General features: G+C 43.4%; 1 protein-coding gene across 3 annotated transcripts in view; it reads right to left on the reverse strand.

The window, feature by feature from the left end:
* Positions 1-19,256, reverse strand: part of Als2 (alsin Rho guanine nucleotide exchange factor ALS2) — a 72,604-nt gene that overhangs the window by 19,881 nt on the left and 33,467 nt on the right. For all 3 annotated transcript variants that reach the window (XM_029482838.2, XM_021164704.3, XM_085837611.1), the window contains 13 exons: positions 18,106-18,288; positions 14,346-14,517; positions 12,110-12,290; positions 9,933-9,998; positions 7,824-7,986; positions 5,022-5,153; positions 4,608-4,736; positions 3,722-3,792; positions 3,337-3,403; positions 2,718-2,920; positions 2,534-2,599; positions 783-881; positions 147-311 (listed from right to left, as the gene is read on the reverse strand). In XM_029482838.2, the coding sequence (XP_029338698.1) occupies positions 147-311; positions 783-881; positions 2,534-2,599; positions 2,718-2,920; positions 3,337-3,403; positions 3,722-3,792; positions 4,608-4,736; positions 5,022-5,153; positions 7,824-7,986; positions 9,933-9,998; positions 12,110-12,290; positions 14,346-14,517; positions 18,106-18,288 (1,697 nt within the window). The remainder of the gene's footprint in view (positions 1-146; positions 312-782; positions 882-2,533; positions 2,600-2,717; positions 2,921-3,336; positions 3,404-3,721; positions 3,793-4,607; positions 4,737-5,021; positions 5,154-7,823; positions 7,987-9,932; positions 9,999-12,109; positions 12,291-14,345; positions 14,518-18,105; positions 18,289-19,256) is intronic.

A 19,256-nucleotide genomic window follows, 5' to 3' on the forward strand; every position in this document is an offset into this window, starting at 1 on the left:
ATGTTTACACAAGCACACACCCACACCCACCCACACATGCTCAAATAATTAAAAGTGAGGAAACAGCGAGAGGGGTAGGAAGATTATCTTTCCCCTGTACACACAGAGAAAGAAGCAGATGCCCTGCTTTTCATTTCAGACTATACCTGGTGATATCATCAAAGACACCATATCCTGCTTTCTTATCCATTACCCACTGGCCAATGAACATGCTAGGAGAAGAAGAAGTCAGTTTTCCACTCCGGAGGAGACCATGCCCATGGCGCATGTTATCTTGAAAGCAGCCTTCAAACACTTCACCAGAGGCATAGCTGTGGTTGGAAAGGACAGAAAGATAACATGCACATTACAAAGTGCTTATGGGTAGCACTTCTAGTTGAAGAACTCAGCCTCAAAAATCAAAGATAACACAATATTTTGCATTAACATAAGAAATGTATTTAGTCTTTTATGGGAAATGAAATGATGAGCTATCAACGAGAAGGAGGAAAGCATAAAGTTTTGTCTAGATCAGAGTCAAGTAAAAAATTAAACTTCTAGGTAAGACTTATGTAGATATCAGGGTTTGTTCTATAGGTGCAATGGAGACGTGAGCCACATTTAATACTATAGCCATGCCACAGAGGAGGAGATGCTCTTTCAATGATGAGTTGGTACACAGTTTTGGTTATTAAAAAGACTAAATCTGCTCCTTAGGAATTCTATCCACACAAGCTTTAGCTTTACACAGTTCTCTGGAGAGGCAGCATGAGACCAGCAACCTTTGCAATGCAGGTTTTTACCTGTAGACTCCTTGCCCACACATTTTCCCCTCTTTCCAATGGCCTACATAATGGTCTTCTTTGTTCAGGGCCTTGTTAGGGATTCTGTATTCACCGTATCTGCCAAGGAGAATAAAAATCATAAGAAGATGCACAGATGCAAAGTCTGAGAGGAGTGGACCCCAGGCCCGCCCTGAGTCACTGGTGAGATGCTTTATTCTAAAGCTAACGAAAAGCAGGGCATCTGTGACCTTGCCTGTCTTTGTCACTAATTCACAGCATTCCTCTGGGTGAATCATGGTAGACAACAGCTCGTGCATCTTTCTAGTAAGTAGGGTAAATTAGATAATACAAAGCCCCCTTTCCTTCTAAACTTATTTAAGATCTTGAAATCACAAAATTTGACATCATCATTCCTGTACATTAACTTCTCCAGTTTATACATCTTTTAATAGTAAGTGTACTGGCTAGTTTTGTGTCAACTTGACACAGCTGGAGTTATCACAGAGAAAGGAGCTTCAGTTGAGGAAATGCCTCCATGAGATCCAACTGTAAGGCATTTTCTCAATTAGTGATCAAGGGGGAAAGGCCCCTTGTGGGTGGGACCATCTCTGGGCTGGTAGTCTTGGGTTCTATAAGAGAGCAGGCTGAGCAAGCCAGGGGAAGCAAGCCAGTAAAGAACATCCCTCCATGGCCTCTGCATCAACTCCTGCTTCCTGACCTGCTTGAGTTCCAGTCCTAACTTCCCTGGTGATGAACAGCAGTATGGAAGTGTAAGCTGAATAAACCCTTTCCTCCCCAACTTGGTCATGATGTTTGTGCAGGAATAGAAACCCTGACTAAGACAGTAAGATAAATTTTTTCTTTAGCAGTGCACAAAATATTTAGCTGCCATAAATTTTTCTTGTAAATATAGTTGCAATGTTAGAAAATATAATAGAAAGCAGGGCGGTGGTGGCGCACGCCTTTAGTCCCAGAACTTGGGAGGCAGAGGCAGGCGGATTTCTGAGTTCGAGGCCAGCCTGGTCTACAAAGTGAGTTCCAGGACAGCCAGAGCTATACAGAGAAACCCTGCCTCGAAAAACAAAACAAAAAAGAAAGTATAATAGGATGTACTATGAGATGGCTCAGCGGGTAAAAGCATTAGCTACCTGCTGTCATGTTGGTGGCCCAAGTTCAAGTCCTCGGTACTCTCATAGTGGAAGGAGAGAACCGGATGGGGCATGGCATGTGTGTACTGAGACACATACATTACACATACTGAATAAATAAATGAATGACTGAATGCAACGAAAAAAGAAAACAGAACAAACTTATACAAAATCGATGTCAGTTGAGTATTGCTACAATAACACCACTGCAAAATTCCCCCTTTTAACAGAGAAACAAATTTGAAACTGTAAAAGCAGGCCTAAGGTGAAGCTCAGTGGTAGAGCACTTGCCCGCATTCCCAAGACCCTGGAGTCCATCCTCAACACAGGAACTCGGGGTAGGGGGGGGGAAGGGGGCCAGCGAGTGGAGAGGAGTATTTCTATAAAACCACTGAAAATAAAATTTCTCTATGTCCCCTGTGTAAAGGTGACACTGCTGTGTCATCTGGCTCACATGTCATCCTCCATGTCTACAAGCCCGCATATCTTCTGTGTGAATCCTAACACATCATCAAATGCCTAGACATCAGAAATCAGCCGCTTGTTTGAAAAGCAACTCCCAACATTAAATAACTTGTGAGCACATTTAAATTCATCTTCTGCTTTAAACCACATCCTTACCCATCTTCCAAGCCATTCCTGAACATGCCAGAGTACATCTTCCCATCAGGCCACTTCAGAACACCCCTGCGAGGCATAAGCAGAAAGTAGTGACTGTCAAGTAACGTTTCAGATAGTCATGGCTCCTTCCATCATGTGATTGTCACCCTTTATTCCCTGGAAACAAATATGAAGCACTCTTCACCTGCCGTGAGGCTTCCCTGAAAGCCAGCGCCCATCGTAAGTGGCATCCTTTAGGCGAGTATCCTTGTAGAAAGTGTATTTGGCACTTCTTGAGATGGGTGGTTCCTGTCTCTGAACACTGCTGCCGCCTCCGTAAAGTGGGAAATCGGACGTCCCCCTCAAAGCCTGATCCACAGCTTGGCTGATAGCCCGAAGCCACTTGGTCTAGAAGCAAAAAGCCCATGTCAGCAAGTTTAAAGCAATAACTCATCAAGCCTATACTAGTATCGCTGGCTTTTCTGCAGTACTTTTTCTATTGCCTATCACTGTGCTTATTGAGAGATGTGAACCAGCTTGCCTGGACCACAGAGGAAGATCTACCAATAAATAAATGAATGAATGAATAAACAAACAAACAAATAAGTAAGGACAATCGGGCATCCTGGAGTACTCCTGACACTTGAGGTTAAGGCAGAAAGACTTCAAGGCTAGCTAGGGCTACACGACAAGACTATGTTTCAGGAAAACAAAAAAGGCAAAAGTCTAGTTTTGATTTAATTGTTATTAATGAAGCAACAATATTTATTTCTTTTTTACTAACATAAAAGACAGAAAAGGCCAAGATAGAAGCAATCACTAACCTTTTCCTGGGGTGTTGAAGAAATGAGTGTGAACTGTTCTTCAGGTGTGGTTATCTTTAAGCCATTCCTAAAATGTTAACATGGATAAGCACCAATAGGCAACCTGTCCTTGCAGACATCCTCCCCCACCCCATGGGGAGAAGAGAAGTAGCTTAAGGGCTCATGCTGTAATCTGAGCTCCACACAAGGGACAAGATACACAGAATCAGTGCTCTGTCACCACAGCATGGAGGCATGGGGACGCCCACCTGCCGCTTACCATGGCCGGCACACAGGACACTTCATTAGCAAGGGGCACTTCTCATGTGTTGGGAAGTGAGGACGAGAAGTTTACTAACCCGACCACCCCACTTAAGGAAATAAACGTAGGAGAAGAGGCACTCACACACTACCAGCTTCTTCAGAAAGTGGCTCTACCCAGAGTGTGGCCAAAGGGAACACGTGGTGTGTGGAGAACTGAAAGAGAACATGAAGGCACATCTGTGACAAGTCTGCTCCACCCTCACGTCTCTATTAAGTCTTTCCACGTCATTACAGTACTAGCCCCTTGAGATGGTTAAGATCTCTGCTATATCACCAAAACATTGCTACCTCTGCTGGATCTTCCCATCTCTGCTACAAGAACCCTTTCCCATAGCTGACACTCATTCTCAAGCTAGAAAAAAAATTTTTTGGCTCAGCATGCAGCTTAATGAGAGAGGAGGTGTTTCATATTTAAGAGTTCCTGGATTCAACTGCAATTAGCAACAACACACACACACACACACAAACACACACACACAAATCTCAAATATCGCAAACACCACAGGAGATAAACATTCTTTTGCTCAATAATTACAAATAAATCATAACAATGCTTAAAATAAATTGACAGTATACGATGTGCTATGTAATGACATATCAGTCATAAGACGATGACAGTCCCAAAAGCAACAATGAATCCCTTTTGCCTAGTGATCTTAAAGATAGCTATACTATGATGTACATGGTGTATATATTCTGATACACTAATGTTTACCATAGTGTTATGGCTGCTAACAGTCTTCAAGTACAATAACCCAGTGTGTGGGCCACAGCCTGGCAGCACTAGGTGGTACCAGACAGCCTGGGTCTACAGTAGGCTGTACCTTCCAGATTTCTATGAGTACACTGACATTCGTGTAACAGTGAAATTGTCCAATACCACATTTTCAACAAAGCCCATCATGAAGCAGCTCACAACTGTCCACTTTCCAAGTGGACAGTTCTTTTCAGCTAAGAACCCAGCCTACCTGAGCATGGACCAGGGCATCGTTGAAGAGAATGAACCAATTCACAGAAAACCTGCCGGCATGCTGCAGGGAGAGGGCTCGGTTACTGCTCTCACACAGAAGCCGGCGCTCTGGCTTCCTCAAGGAATCCTACAAGCAAGTAAACACAAACTTCAGTGAGCCTTCAGACTCCCTTTTAGTCATAGCTTATTGCTGCATCAGACATTTCCTAAAACTAGATTTTAGGACCACACAGGAGATTAAAACAGTAGCAAGCAAACCAAAGGGCAAAGGCTGCAGAGGGCTCCTGGGAACCAGGGAAGGTGCTGGGATTCAGAACACTCAAGACTGCATTCCCAGGAGGGCATCATCCAACACTACTGTTACCAACAAGCAAGGAGGGCCGGAGGGAACAGCGACAGTGGGCGGGGTTACCGTCATTTTCCCAGGAAAGGTCTTCCAGAAGCTCAGTGTGTACTCTGCTTCCTTCCTCTTCTTGCCAAGATGGAGAGCAAGAGACTCATAGCAAGAACTGGAATCCTGCAGCTTTTGATACTCTGGAGATGTCTAGAGACCAATGAACAAGGAGGTAAGAGCATAAAACACTGCCCACGAGCTTCAGCCTATGAGCGGTTCAGACGAGTTACAGTCAACACAGGAAGACAATTCAGCCTGAGAACACAGGTGCACAGTAAAGGGAGCCAGGGAACGGGCTGGTCTCCGAGTGCGCCAGTAAAGCGCGTGTGAGCAGGGGCAGACACTGGCACAGTCCTGGGAAGAGAGCTGCAGAGCTGCAGGACCCAGAGAGTGGCCTCATGCTTTGTTCCCAGGGTCCTCTGGTCTTGGACAGGTGGCCTGAGACTATAGATACTATCATGTTAGAAAATACAAATATAAAACACTGATTAACTCACTTCCAACAAGATTATAAATAACAACTGTCAGTTCCCAAAACAGGAAGAATTTTTACTGAAAAAATGACACTGGCTCACACTATTTAAAAGTCCCATTATTACCTGGCTTTTGAGACAATAGCTGTGCTTTGCTTTTAATCTGTTATGTTATACTGCTTAGTTGAAATAGACATAGAACATTTGATTGTATAAAGATAGCTAGTTTGAAAATGGAGTATTTTAATAGCTATTTCAAACAACTGTGGATATTCCCCTGGTACACATTTAAAGAAAACTTGCTAACCAGTAGTTTCCTAAAAGGTGTTGTAATCTGTAATCTGGGAGACGGGCAACCAATGTTATACTGTTCTATTAAATTAACTAGTTGAGTTGATGATATGTCTCAGTGGGAAAAGTCCTTGCAGCCAACCCTGATAACCTAGAACCTACTTGGTGGAGAGAACTAATTCCTGCCACATTGTCCTCTAACTTCAACTTGCACGCGTGCGCATACACACATATACAGTCAAATAAATTGAAATGTCATTAACAATTTAATGTAATACAAAAATTTTTACTGTGTTAAAATCTACAGGTCTACCTTGGCTTTGTATATGTCATTTTGTAACATAGTGGTCTGAACATTTGAAAAATACTGACTAAATTATATACAACATCCAAATGATACCTTTTATATACCAAAAAATAACATTGGTACTTTTCTCATCAGAAAGATATTCTAAGTATTGAGAAATTGTCAAGCTCAAAATTACAAACACATGTCTCCATGTATTTTGCTCTTAAAAGTTCAGTTTGACAGGCATCCACTCCCAGCGCTTTGGAAGCTGACAGAGAAGGACTGCCACAACTTCAAGGGCAGCCAAGAGTACAGCATACAGTCATCCGTATGGTTCATCCTGGACACCTTTCAGGGAATTAGTAGTGTTGGTCTTAACTGCAGGCTTGAGGCTGGTGTGGTGTGGTGTCACTTGCCTTGGTTCCTGCTGTGACCTCTGCTTGTGCACTACCAATGCGTACACTACAGAGAAAAAGCAATGTCTTCCTGTGTCAGCAAAGCACTCCGACCTTGCAAACCCTCAAAAGTATCTGGGGGTCTATGCACCAAGCCTTCAGAGCCAAACCATCTGTAAGCTCAGTGTCAGGGATTCTGATGCCCTCTTCTGACTTCCATAGGCCCCAGCCAAGCACACAGTGCACACACATACATGTGGGCAAAATGCTCACGCATATACTGCCATTTTTAATTAAAAACAAAAACAAAACCCTTTAACAAAGGCAAACACATTTAATCCCATCACTCAGGAGACAGAGGCAGACAGATCTCTTAGTTCGAGGCAAGCCTGGTCTACAAAGTTCCAGGACAGCCAGAGATATACAGAGAAACCCTGCTTAAAAAAGCTAACCAAACCAAACCAAAACCAAAACCAAAGCAAAGGAAACCACCTCCCATGAGAAAGTGTAACTGCTGTGCATGTGCGAATGAGCAAAGGTGAGATGAAAGGCCAGGCCCTCCCATTCATGAGTAATTACATCCCAAGATCTCACAGTCTGCCACAGTCATTTAAGAAACATTAATAAGTTTCTAAGTGACCAAAGGCCATGATCTTTGTCTCCTGGGAACTTATAAAAACACAAGAGATAGTAAACACACAAGACAATGCAATGGTTTGGTTAGTAGCTTACATAAGAGAAAAAAAATCCTGTAAGTGGAGTAGTTAAAAGAACAGACTGATGTCAGAGTGTCTAGATGTGAATTCTAGCTCTCTACTTTTCAAGTGTGCCTCAATTCTCTCATCTGTAAAGAGGGATAATGGTCACAGCTATTCTATAGGGTTGGTGTATGAATTAAAGAATACAGAGCATGCTCAGAACAGTGACCGCAAAGATGGGTGTGATGGTGTATGCCTTTAACCCCAGCACTGGGGAGGCACAGGCAGGCGGATCTCTGAATTCAAGGCCAGCCTGGATTACAAAGCAAGGCTACACAGAGAAACCCTGTCTTGAAAATCCAAATAAGAAAAGAAAGAAAGAGAGAGAGTCAGCATGCACTCCACACTCCCTGGCACATGCAGGAGCAGCTCTCACTATGGGTTGAATATGGTCTGAATAAGGACCTGAGCAGATACGAATCCACAGCGTGGAAAACAAGCTTGTTCTAGCCTGCTATCCTTTCTACGTCTACTATTTCACAGAGAAAGAAATCTTAATTAAACACACATAAATATTAGCTTAACGGGACCCAACATCTTAAGGAGCTTAATGCAAACAAACTACTTTGACTCTTGGCTTCCCCAGTATTTGGAGGGGCACACAGGAAACCTACCACTTCAAAGCAAGTGGCGAGCTTAAGCAAAACTTTTGCATAATTATGAAGTCGTCTGATTGGCAAGAAAAACAGCATGTTCAGGATTTCCATCAACTGAGTGTTCTCATCATTCACTTCTGACAAATCTTGCAAGAGTTCTTGGTTTTTATTTAGGAAATCACTGGAAAAGAGGGAAAAAGAATCAGTGGATCATCTGGCATGACCGATCTGAATGATAGGACATAGAAGGTGTTATAAAATGAATATAGATACAGTAACATGACCCAGGTATGAATAACAGAATTATAATATTTTTAAAGTGCAAGGTGTAACAATGGTAGCAACATAAAAGTCGCTAGTAACAGATCTTTCCCCATGTTCCAGGAAATGATCAGGCATCTCACAGTTTAAGAGGATAAATGACAAATGACACACCATTCTGTTATTTTCACAGCCCAAAGTCAAAGGAATCTCACAGGTCTGGCCACAGCTGAACACAAACTTCAGTGGGAAAGAAAGCTCCCTTTGCAAACCACTAGCATGGAACTAAATACTTCCACGTTCTTCCTTTCCCTTCAACTGTCAACACAAGCTGAGCATTGAATTATAATTACAGGACTAAGACAAGCCAGGTGTGGTGGTACACACCTAAAATCCCAGTATTCAGGAGGAAGAGGAAGCAGGGTCAGGAGTTTAAGGAGAACCTTAGCTACACAGCAAGCTGAAACCTAGTCTGGGCCACCCTGTCAAAATAAGAGTGATAATATAGTAAATAATAACAACAACATATAATAATAAATTAATGAACTGTAAATTTATGAATCTGAAAGACTAGTAGGTGAACACAAATAAAACAGCAGAAGTTGATGAAATATAAAAGGAGAGTCTCCACCCTTCCCAAAGGACTCTAAGAAATAATTAATGGTTGGGTAATATGGAAGGCAGAGGCACTTTCTTCAGTGGCATAGTCACTGATATGATGCTCTGGAATAGCCATGCTCCTGGTAAAAGCACTCTTAACAATAACACAGGGGCAGAAAGAAAGACATTAAAACATTAAAAATAACTTTTAAAAAAAGCCACAAAAGAGGAAGGGAGGTAATTGAAAAGAGGAAGGGATAGAGGGAGTGGGAAGAGAGGGCAATGCGATCAAAGTACACTCTACACGTGTATGTAAATGCTGCAATTAAGCTTTATTATGTATAATTAATATATGCTAATATAACATTTTACAAAATGAGAAACAGCAACCACTCTTTGAAAATATAAAAAGGAAGCACACTTCTGACAAGATAGATTATAATTTGAAAATCATGAATAAATAACTAGACTCCAGCCAGGAAAGTACCTCGCCTGTGTTATCAGCCTCCACTCACAGAGAACAAAAGGCCGTTGCTGGGGCCTAGTGGCTAATATTTATCCGTAGGTGGATATCTACAGCCATCCCTCCAAGTCTTAGGGATCATCGAAGAAGAGAGGAGAGAGAATCTAAGAGCTGGAAGGACAGTGACATGTCATGAACAGTTTCCTCTGAGACTGAAACATTCTGTCCTGCAGGGAAGGTCCAAAAGCAGGAAGGTAAACAAGTACAAATACTTGCAGGAAGTTTCTGAAACTAACTAGATTCCCCAAGCTCCTTCTTCCCAAGAATAAATAAGCTTAGCTGCAGGGCTGGAGAGATGGCTCAGCAGCTAAGAACACCAACTGCTCTTCCAGAGGTCTTGAGTTCAATTCCCAGCAACCACATGGTGGCTCACAGCCATCTGTAACGGGAGCACTCAAGCCTAAATTAAATGCCTTTATCACACCCTTCCCCTCAAGGCTCAGGGATCTATGCAGAAGAGGAGGCAGAAAGATTTTAAGCCCAAGGTGGTAACTTCAAGGAAACACCATCTTCCAGACATAACAGGGCTGATAAACAGATGAACTCACAGACAATGTGACAGTAAACACACAACAGTCAGGGAGAAGCTTGAAAAGGGCAAAGAATATGATAAAAAACATTTTTAATGAAACTCTAAAGAATTAAACAAAAACAGAAAAAATAAAAGAGAAAAACCTAACAAGAACTCACTCACTATCCTCTATGGCTGTGAGAAGGATAACTGAAAGGAGTAGAGTACTTACACGGCAGGCTTAGCAAGAAGCTGGAATCCTCCCATAACCAGGAAATTTGAAACTGATGTGCAGTACCTTGGGTGGAAAAAAACAGACACAGGCATTAGTGATGGAGTGAAGTTTCAAGTGCATATGTAGTCACTTCTGAAATCTTCTTCATGACTTTGAGAACTTTGTGACCTCAATGTTAATGAAGAAGACAACAGGTAGATTCAGCAGGTGAGTGATCAATGCAAGGACAGTAGGGATAGTAACATAAAGAGATTTCAAAAGCACTGTGCCATTCAGACCTGCCTGGCAGGCAGGTCTTCCAAACCAAACAAGCTGGAGAAAACATGCTTGAAACTGTAGGATTTTAAATGGAAATTTAATCTTCATTTCAAGTTCTCCAATTGAATCGTCAGAAAATGAATGGTGAAGGCTACAAAAACACTTGGGGGTGAAGGGGGCTGAGAGCAGAACATGCTGATTAATGCAACCAATGCTCTAGAGCAAGCGGAGGGAGGAGGCAAGCTGCTCTGAACAGGAGGCTCTCTTCATACTCTTGGGCTAGCAAGCAACTGATACTGACGGGGACAGAGTCTTCCAAAACAGGAGCCACTGTGGTAAAGTCCTTTAAGATGTAAGTTAGTTTTATTTATCTTACCTATAGGAATAGTTATTCCACTTTAAACAGTAGCCAAGGTATCAAAAACTGCTTTTTAAAGCAAAAGGCCGTAAGTAATAGAAAGAAAAGGAAATGGAGGTATGGTGGTAATTACAAGACAAAAACAGAAAACTGCATAATGAAGCTGAAACTTCATGCAAATAACAAAGTCTAATTGTAAAAATAAACTAAATGTCAAGTTCTATCTTTTTTTTTTTAAGTTTCATGAGTTAGAAGAATAAAGATATTTCTTCCTAGACAACAGCTTCCAGTAACTTTAATTTGCCTGGGGCTGAAGTCACTTACACTAAGTTTGGAAGGAAAATCCTAAGGTAATTGCAGGAGGTGATTTCAATTGGTAGGGAGGAAAGGGCAACTTTAAATACCCTTTTGATTAGCATTGCCTGTAGCTTTCGATAATAAACACGAGTTCATTAGTCCTTGGGATATTTATAACCCAAGGAAACCACGGGCATGACAGGAACTCCCCACAACAGGTGTTTCTCGCTGACCCCACGCTGTAACTCTGTGCAGTGCCTGGCACTTGCTGACACTGGGTCCGTTTCTGTCAGATGGATGGAGAACAAATGAACTACATATAAAAACAACACATACTTCAGACTAACAGTGTCACCTGGTCTACATTAAAATAACACTTAAATTAATGCCTCCATCATACCAAAATAAAAATCAAGAAAAAATGAGAAATAGTTTAAGTTTACAAATATACTTGGTGTATTTTTCTTACAAACATGCAAAGAACCTTGAGTAGTCAACCAGCCTTGGAGTTACACATTTATGTTAAATGTAGCTGCAGTGTCCCATCACACAGCAGTTAAAAGCAGGCTCAGAACAGCTTCACACTCACAGCTGGAAATAAGTTTGTTCTTTATTTCCTCATATTTTGGTATAATTTCCTTAAGTAAACAAAACAAGCAGACTTATGACAGAATAGTGTGTGTAAATAAAGTATGCTATCACCCGCTGCTGGACATAGAAAGTGTTGGTATCAGGACCTCCAAGACCTGTGATATCACATAGGTGGGACCTGAACACCTGTTGCCAAGGCAACAGCCACCATATTCCCAGAATCCACTTGGCTCATTTCCCACCTTTACCTGTGATTACATCATCACCCATATATAAAGAAAGGGCCCCCGATCTCTCTCTCTCTCTCTCTCTTTCTCTCTCTCTCTCTCTCCCCTCCTTCCCTTCCCCCCTTCTCTTTCTGCTGCCACCTTACTCCTCTCTCTCCCAATAAACCTCACGTGGAACTATTTGGCCGGGCGTGGTCCTTCTGAAGCCATGCGACATTCCAGATCCTAACAGAAGGGAATACGAGAACTCCTTGTTACCCTTTTCCCCTTCAGGAAGAAGACTGAACTTGAGCACTGCCAAACTATGGCTGGCTAAGGTAACACTGCTTCTCAGTTCCCCTGCCTAGCAGCACTGTCCCTGTCCACTCTCCTCTGACTGAGGAGAGACTCCCCTTGCAGATTCCCCTTGCTGTGACTGCACATGACGTGGGACAGATACTTGCTCTGTGTAGCTGTCCAGGAAAAGACTTGAGTGCTTCATGATGACCAGGCTCCTGGCTTCCTTCATGCCCTGTAGGTAGCTGCTTAGTGAGGCTCCATGCTGCCCAATGAGGTAACACAACTTGCTGAACCGGCTGGCAACTTCCTGCAACAGCTGGACAGTGGTCACTGTGCCCAAATTTTCTACAACAAAATGATAACAACATGAAAACCAGATGCTTTCTTATGAGTTTGCCCTTTCTGAGAATACTTACTCTGTTGAAACAAGTTCTAATCTATGGAACGCAAACCACTTCCAAAAACGTTACAAAAATCAACTTCAGTAATCCCTGAGATGGCTCGGTAGTTAAAAGTGCAAATAGGAAGACCTGACCTACAACCTCAAGTGGAAATGGATGTTGGGAGGAAGGAGGATCCCAGAGCTTGCTGTCACCAGTCTAGCTAAAAACTAGTGAGTTCCAGGTTCAGTACGAGACCCTGAACCAAAGGAGTAAAACAGATATGTCTTATGCAGGGCTGGGAACTGACTCAGGGCCTCGAGCATGCCGGGTATCACTCTAGCAACTAAGCCTGTCTGGGCTCTGCTCTTATTTAGCATCTTAAACTTTTTGCATTGGCTGCTGATGCACTGGACCCAGGGAGAAGGCCAATTCTTCAGCACACGGGTAACTTACACTTCAGGGGGCCTTGGTCACTCTCAATTTTAGGGCACAGCTAATTATCTGACTTTCCTAGACTGCAGTTCCTCATTTCTAGCAGTGAGGCTGAAGAAGAGAATAACAAAGACCAACAGAGAAATCGAGACCTGGTCAGTCAGTAGACTCCCCTTTCTTCAAAACAACCCAGGAAGTCCCTGTTGCTTCTTTCTCTTGCCCAAGTCCCATAATTCCTGAGAGCCCAACAACAGGGGCTCTATAACCCTTACAAAGCAAAACAGATTACAAACAAAAAATAAAAACCCTCAAGTTACATAGGGACTGTATTCCCAAATGTGGTTACATTAGTCAGGAGTGGTGGTCCAAGCTATAGCTGCAGGCAAGAGGAATGCAAGTTCAATCATCTTTGGAGATTTGAAGGCTAAGGAGGACTACGTAAGACCCTAATTCAAAAACTAAAGAGCAAACAAAATCCAAATAAACAAAAGCAAATTGCTGAGTTAGCTGTTACAGTAGGTATTTTTCCACTAGAAACAACAAGCTCAGCACACAAGCCTGCATTTCCTTACAAGGGTGAAACTAACGTGCTGGACCATTAGCTTAAATCCTGAGCCCTAACAGTGGCTACGGGGTAAGAGGAAGAGAGAAAGCCCCATCTCTGCCCATCTCTGTTGTCCATGTACAGGGCCAAACCTAGAAAACCTGGCAGGACAGGGAAAGGTTGTTTTGCTTGCTGAGAGGGCTGTTTGTTTTGGAGATAGGGACTGATCATTTAGCCCAGCTCCCAGCCCTCACTATGTATGCCTTACTAATGTCCTAGAGACCCCAAATACCCTGGACACAAGGATGGGGCAGCCCAGGAACTATGGGAACTACTTCCTCTGCCATACTGCATCACTTCCAACTCCTCTTTGTGACCGACTAAACATCTAGTTAATTGACTCACATATATGAATGATATAATTCTAAGAACTGTAAGAAAAAAATTAGGGGAAAAAAGTCTGTGGGAGTTATAAGGTGTGTAAGGACTAGGATGCAGAAGTCCTAGGCACAACTTTCCCAAAGAAGATACTTTTCTCCTTGGCCACCTCTTCCTAAAGCTCTAGTCGCTATGGGTACAGGAAGAAGGAGCTCAGGGGAATATGAAGACAGAGTTGGGGCATCCAGGCAAACAGCTGTGAATTGCTTGGAGCATAGGGGTGTGGGGTAGGGAATAAACCATTAACACAAACAGCTTTCTTAAAGCAAGCAAGGCACCGTGGCGCATGCTTATAGTCCCAGGTAATGGTGAGACTGACTGTCTGAGGTCAGCCTGGGCCTGAAACAAACAAACAAACATACAACCAACCACAAAAAAGGCAGGCATGGGAGCTTCCACCTGCAGCCTCAGCAACTGGATGGTGGCGACAAAAGGATCAAGAGTTCAAGCTCTTCCTCAGCTACATAGTGAGGCTACAGGACACCATGTCTACAAAAGCAAATGAGCAAACAAACAAACGTGCCTCTTGACAATACAGAAAGAACAGCTAAAACAAGAGCCCGGATGATCTGGGGATGCAGGCAGTGGAAGGTGTCAACTTACCTAAACTGAGAAGAGGCCTAAGTATCTGTGATTTGATTTCGCTTAGTTTTGAGTAAAACCGTCTTTCTGTAGAAGCCAACTCATGGAGACTGGCGATGTATCCCATGATATTCTTATCCACCAAGGCTAGATAGCTATCTTTTCCTGCTGTTACTCTGCTTATGTATCCAAGCTAAAACAGGGAGAAAATAAAAAGATTAAGGATAAAATATCATTTATAATCAGCAATCTGGCATGTTGTATGGGCTCACAGCAGCAGACAAGAGCCAAAGGTTCAGATACCAGGTGCTGGTAAGCAGTCATTAAACTGCCAATAGCTTAAAAGTGAAGATTTACAAACAGTGCATATCAGAGCCCTTCTCATTTGCTTTGGAGTTGGTGTACTCACATACCACTGCTAAATGTGAATAACCATATATACCTAATTCTACTCATTTCCAAGATACCTTAGACATACAAAGACACCAATGATAAAAGAGTTACACAGCTCAGCACTCTGGAGGCAAAGGCAGGCAGATCTCTGTGAGTTTGAGGCCAGGTTGGTCTACAGGGTGAGTTTCTGGAGGTCCAGTCAAGAGTTACACAGAGAAAACCCTGTTTCAAAAAAAGCAAAAATAACAACAATAAAGAAAGAAGAAAGAAAGAAAGAAAGAAAGAAAGAAAGAAAGAAAGAAAAGAAAAGAAGAGAAGAGAAGAGAGTTACACATCTCAAGACTCACTTACATGAGACAAGATTAGTGAGAACAAGGAGGAGCCCTGAGCTCCTCCATGCATAGCAAGGCCTCTGCACAATCCCGTCTCTTTCAAGTGCCAACACAGAGCCAGATAGGATGGCTCATGCCTATAATCCCAGCACTCAGGGGAAGCTGGAGGAATGCTGGCAGTTCAAGGCCACCCTGGCCACATACTGGGTTCTAGGTTAGTCTGGCCCACAGTGTGAAACCATGCATCAAGAAAAAAAAAAAAAAAAAAAAAGAGCGGGTATGGTGGCACACACCTGCGATCCCAGACAGAGGATCAATTTGAGGCTAGCCTTGAATAGGAGACTCTACTTCACAAATCAAAATCAAGAAACAAATTAAGGAAAACGCAGAAGTGCTTCTAGATATTGGCCTGGACAAAGGTTTTTCTGGATATGACCCTAAAACACAAGCAGCCAAAGAAAAGCTGACAAATGAGACCGTATTACACTGAAACCTTTTTTTTTGGGGGGGGGGGGGGGCGGGGAGCAATAAAGTGAAGGGACAATCTACAGAACAGGAGAAAATATCTTTGGACTATTCATCCAACAAAGGGGTAATATCCAGAGTGAAAAAGGAACTGAATAATCTCAGTAACAAAAAAATGCCAGATAATGCAATTGAAAAGTGGGAAACTGACCTACGTGGAATTTTCCTGAGGATCCTCAAATGGCCAATAGAATCACTTAGGATGGCCATCACCAAAAAGACAGAATTAATTTAATTTCATTAAAAAGAAAAGGGGGGGGGCTGGAGAGATGGCTCAGAGGTAGCACTGACTGCTCTTTAAAAGGTCCTGAGTTCAAATCCCAGCAACCACATGGTGGCTCACAACCACCTGTAATGAGATCTGACTCCCTCTTCTGGTGCATCTGAAGACAGCAACAGTGTACTTACATATAATAAATAAATAAATCTTTTTAAAAAAAAAAAGAAAAAGAAAATGGAAAAAGAGGGACTCCTACTCATTGATAGAAACTTAAATTAGTATGGCCAGCAAAGAAAACAGGATGGTGGCCCCTGAAACAAACAAACAAACCAACCTATAAGAAGAACTATTACAGGATCCACCAGCCCCAGTGCTCAGTACTGAGTACTACTCAGTACTCAAAGCAGCATGTCACGATGACATCTGTAGTCACACGCGGCTCACAAGGGCCAAGGTACAGAAGAGCCACACAGGTAGCCCTTGGCAGAAACACACATAAACAAAGTAGGTAATGTGTAGATAATGGAGCACCACTCAGCCCCCAAAGTGAACTTTCACTTTTTGTGATAACAGGGGCAGGACTGAAGGGCAAAGAGCGAGACCTGTCGGGCGCAGACACATAGAGCATTGCCTCAGCAACTGACTAGAAAGCAGTGGTTACCAAAGGGAGTGAGGTCAGAAGATGGCGAGTGCAAACAGGGAACTGCAAGGAAAAAGGAAATGTCTGATGCTACCTACACTCGGGAAACAGAGTGAGTTCTGAGACAGCCAGAGCTGTGCAGAGAGACCCTGGCTCACAAAACAAAAGAATTCACTGAATATCTCAAAATAGCCAGTAGAAAAGGATTCTGAATGTTCCTGACACAAAAAAAGGATGTCTAAGGTGATGGGCATGCCACTTACCCTGATGTGGTCAGCTCCCACTGTATATATGTGATAAATGTCACAGCTGTCTATAGTTAGCATGTGCTAAGGTTCTTCTCTGAAAGGAACCTTTTTTAACCTTCCTAGTATGAACAAAATTAATCAATGTCTTTATTTACATTTCCTCATTTAACCAGGCAGGCAGGCTGTACACTGGATATTAACCTTCCAAGGAAACTGGTGACACACACCAGAGCCTCATCCTTTCATCCTTTATCTAGACTGAATCTTCCACAGGGCATGCGGTGACAGGCCAGCTATTGCCCAGGGCCAGTCAGCATCCCACAAACAGACTACATGTAGGTCAAGAGCCAAACCTTGGCCAATGCTGCCTTTGGCAATTAAGGTCTTGTCTCAATACATTCAGAGCTTATTAACAAGAAAGCCAACGACAAACTACAGTCCAGAAGCACGTTCTCCAATGAGAATAGAAAATCTGGAATGAACCAGCATAGAGGGCTATACCCCCTGTTGACATGTCTCTGTGAGGATATGAGTTACTTTAATAAGGGGAAAGCAGAAACAAGCTAATGGTCTAAGTATATAAGTAAACGAGGCAGAATTAGAAAAGCAGACATTAATGTGGATCTTCAAGAGAAAGAAGCAGCTAAACTAGCAGAAATGAGGGCCAAGGGAACAGGGGCCCAACGTTAAGTCCCACCAGTGACTTGTCGGGACTGCCTGTCTCTGTGAGCTCGGCTCAGGAGCCTCAAGTTAGCACTGTCCACCAACAGAAAGAACTTCTGATATAATTCACCTGAGGGCTCTGGGAGACTTCGCTGCATGAGTAGGTTCCAGTACTAGCATAGCAAAAGAGAAATGAAAGAAAAAAGGCTCAGAGGGTGTGGTGGGGGGACCCAGGGTTAGTTACAGAGGTGAGTTCTTGTCCAGTGCAAACAAAGCCCTGAGTTCCAAACCCAGCATCACAACCAAAAGCAAGCAAACAGAAAGCACAGCCATGGTATTGCTCCCGGGAGTGCCGCCTCAGCAGCTGTGTATCACTGTGTATGCACGGTACTGGAGCAGAACAGCCGGCCGGCACACACCAGGGTTCCCAGTTCCTCAGGAGAAGGGGGCAGAAGGTCTGCACAGCACGATCCAGGCCAGCCTGGGCTGCATGCTTATCAAGACCTTGCCTCGAGGACAATGAAACAGCGTACGCAGACACAGCGATGAACAGAGAGTCACAAAGTCCTACCCCCATGGCCCTCACAGTACAGGAGGGCAGACAGCATTTCACATGGTGACGGGTGCTGTGGGGAGAGTACAGCAGGAAGGGGAGGAGCGGAGGGAAGGGAAGGGTGAGAAGGGCTTTGCAGGGTCAGCAATGTTCAAAGACTCCTCGGTGCTAGTGTGGGCCTTAGGATTCAATTCTACTGTAGTTCACCTTACTACAGGAGAGAAGTACTGGAGTCTTTGTACCACTGGGATTCTCTGGCAGGGTATCACCTTCTGCACGGTCCTGTCGGCCACTGTAATACAACCCAGGCTGGAAGTCTTCCGTGTCCACTAAAAACAAGGAATAATCTTGGCCTGCAGCTACACTCCAGACTCCATTTTCACTGCTAACCTGAAACGACAGAAAGATAACATCTGTCAAGGCAGCCAAGGAGAACTTAAGTTGCATGGAAGAGAACAGATTACTTAAGCCGGCATGAGGAAGTTAGCCATGCCGGTGAGAGGGGATCTCTTCCAGCAATGTACCCACCTACTGCACAAGAGAGCAAAAGGCTAGGGCTCAGCTTTTAAACTTGAATCAGACGCTTATAAAAATCTGAAAACATAGACTATGGGAAGGAAAAGGCATAGCTCCTAGTTTTAATGTTATTTTGTAGGTGTTTATAAACAGTCTACAGTAAGGAGGCTCTAGAACCCTGCTCTAACACTAGAATGTACCTTTGCCCATCCATACTCAGCCATGTGCCAACAATCTACCTAAAAAGAAAAAAAAATCTAGACAATGAAAAGGCTAGATTTCATTATTGCCAGCTGCACCCTTGGTGCTGAGATTCAGTTCCCACTTGTAACTCACTATCTCTCTGGTACCAGCTCCCAGAATGCTGAAACAGGCAGGACCCCTGAGAAACCACCTACATGCACCTAGACCAGTGGTTCTCAAAGAGTGGTCTTTACAGCAGCAGCAGCAGCAGCATCACCTGGAGACATGTTAGAAATGCAAGCTCTCGGCCACAGATCACCCAGGAGGGTTCCAGCTTTCAGCTGACCCTGACAAATGCAAACAAATACTTGAGAACCAAGCTCTAGAAACTGCTGGCTCTCAAACACTAGGACTCCACATAGTACTCCAGGAGCTTCCATCAAAAAGCGGCAGCCAGACTTCTAGGTACCCTGCAACCTACCACTTACTATTATTACCACTGTCCTGTCTGATGCACGGCCTTCCTCCTAAGACTTCATTAAGAAAGTGTACTACAGCAAAGCACTGCTCCCAGCCTCCAGCCTCCTTCAGCCTCTATCAGGTAAACCCTGTGCATCCAGCCAGGCTCTACACAACAATGACTGTGATGTGCACGCACT

Source organism: Mus caroli, unplaced genomic scaffold, assembly GCF_978045245.1.
Source record: "Mus caroli unplaced genomic scaffold, Mus_caroli_1 scaffold_1, whole genome shotgun sequence".
In the NCBI taxonomy this organism is placed as follows: Eukaryota; Metazoa; Chordata; class Mammalia; order Rodentia; family Muridae; genus Mus; species Mus caroli.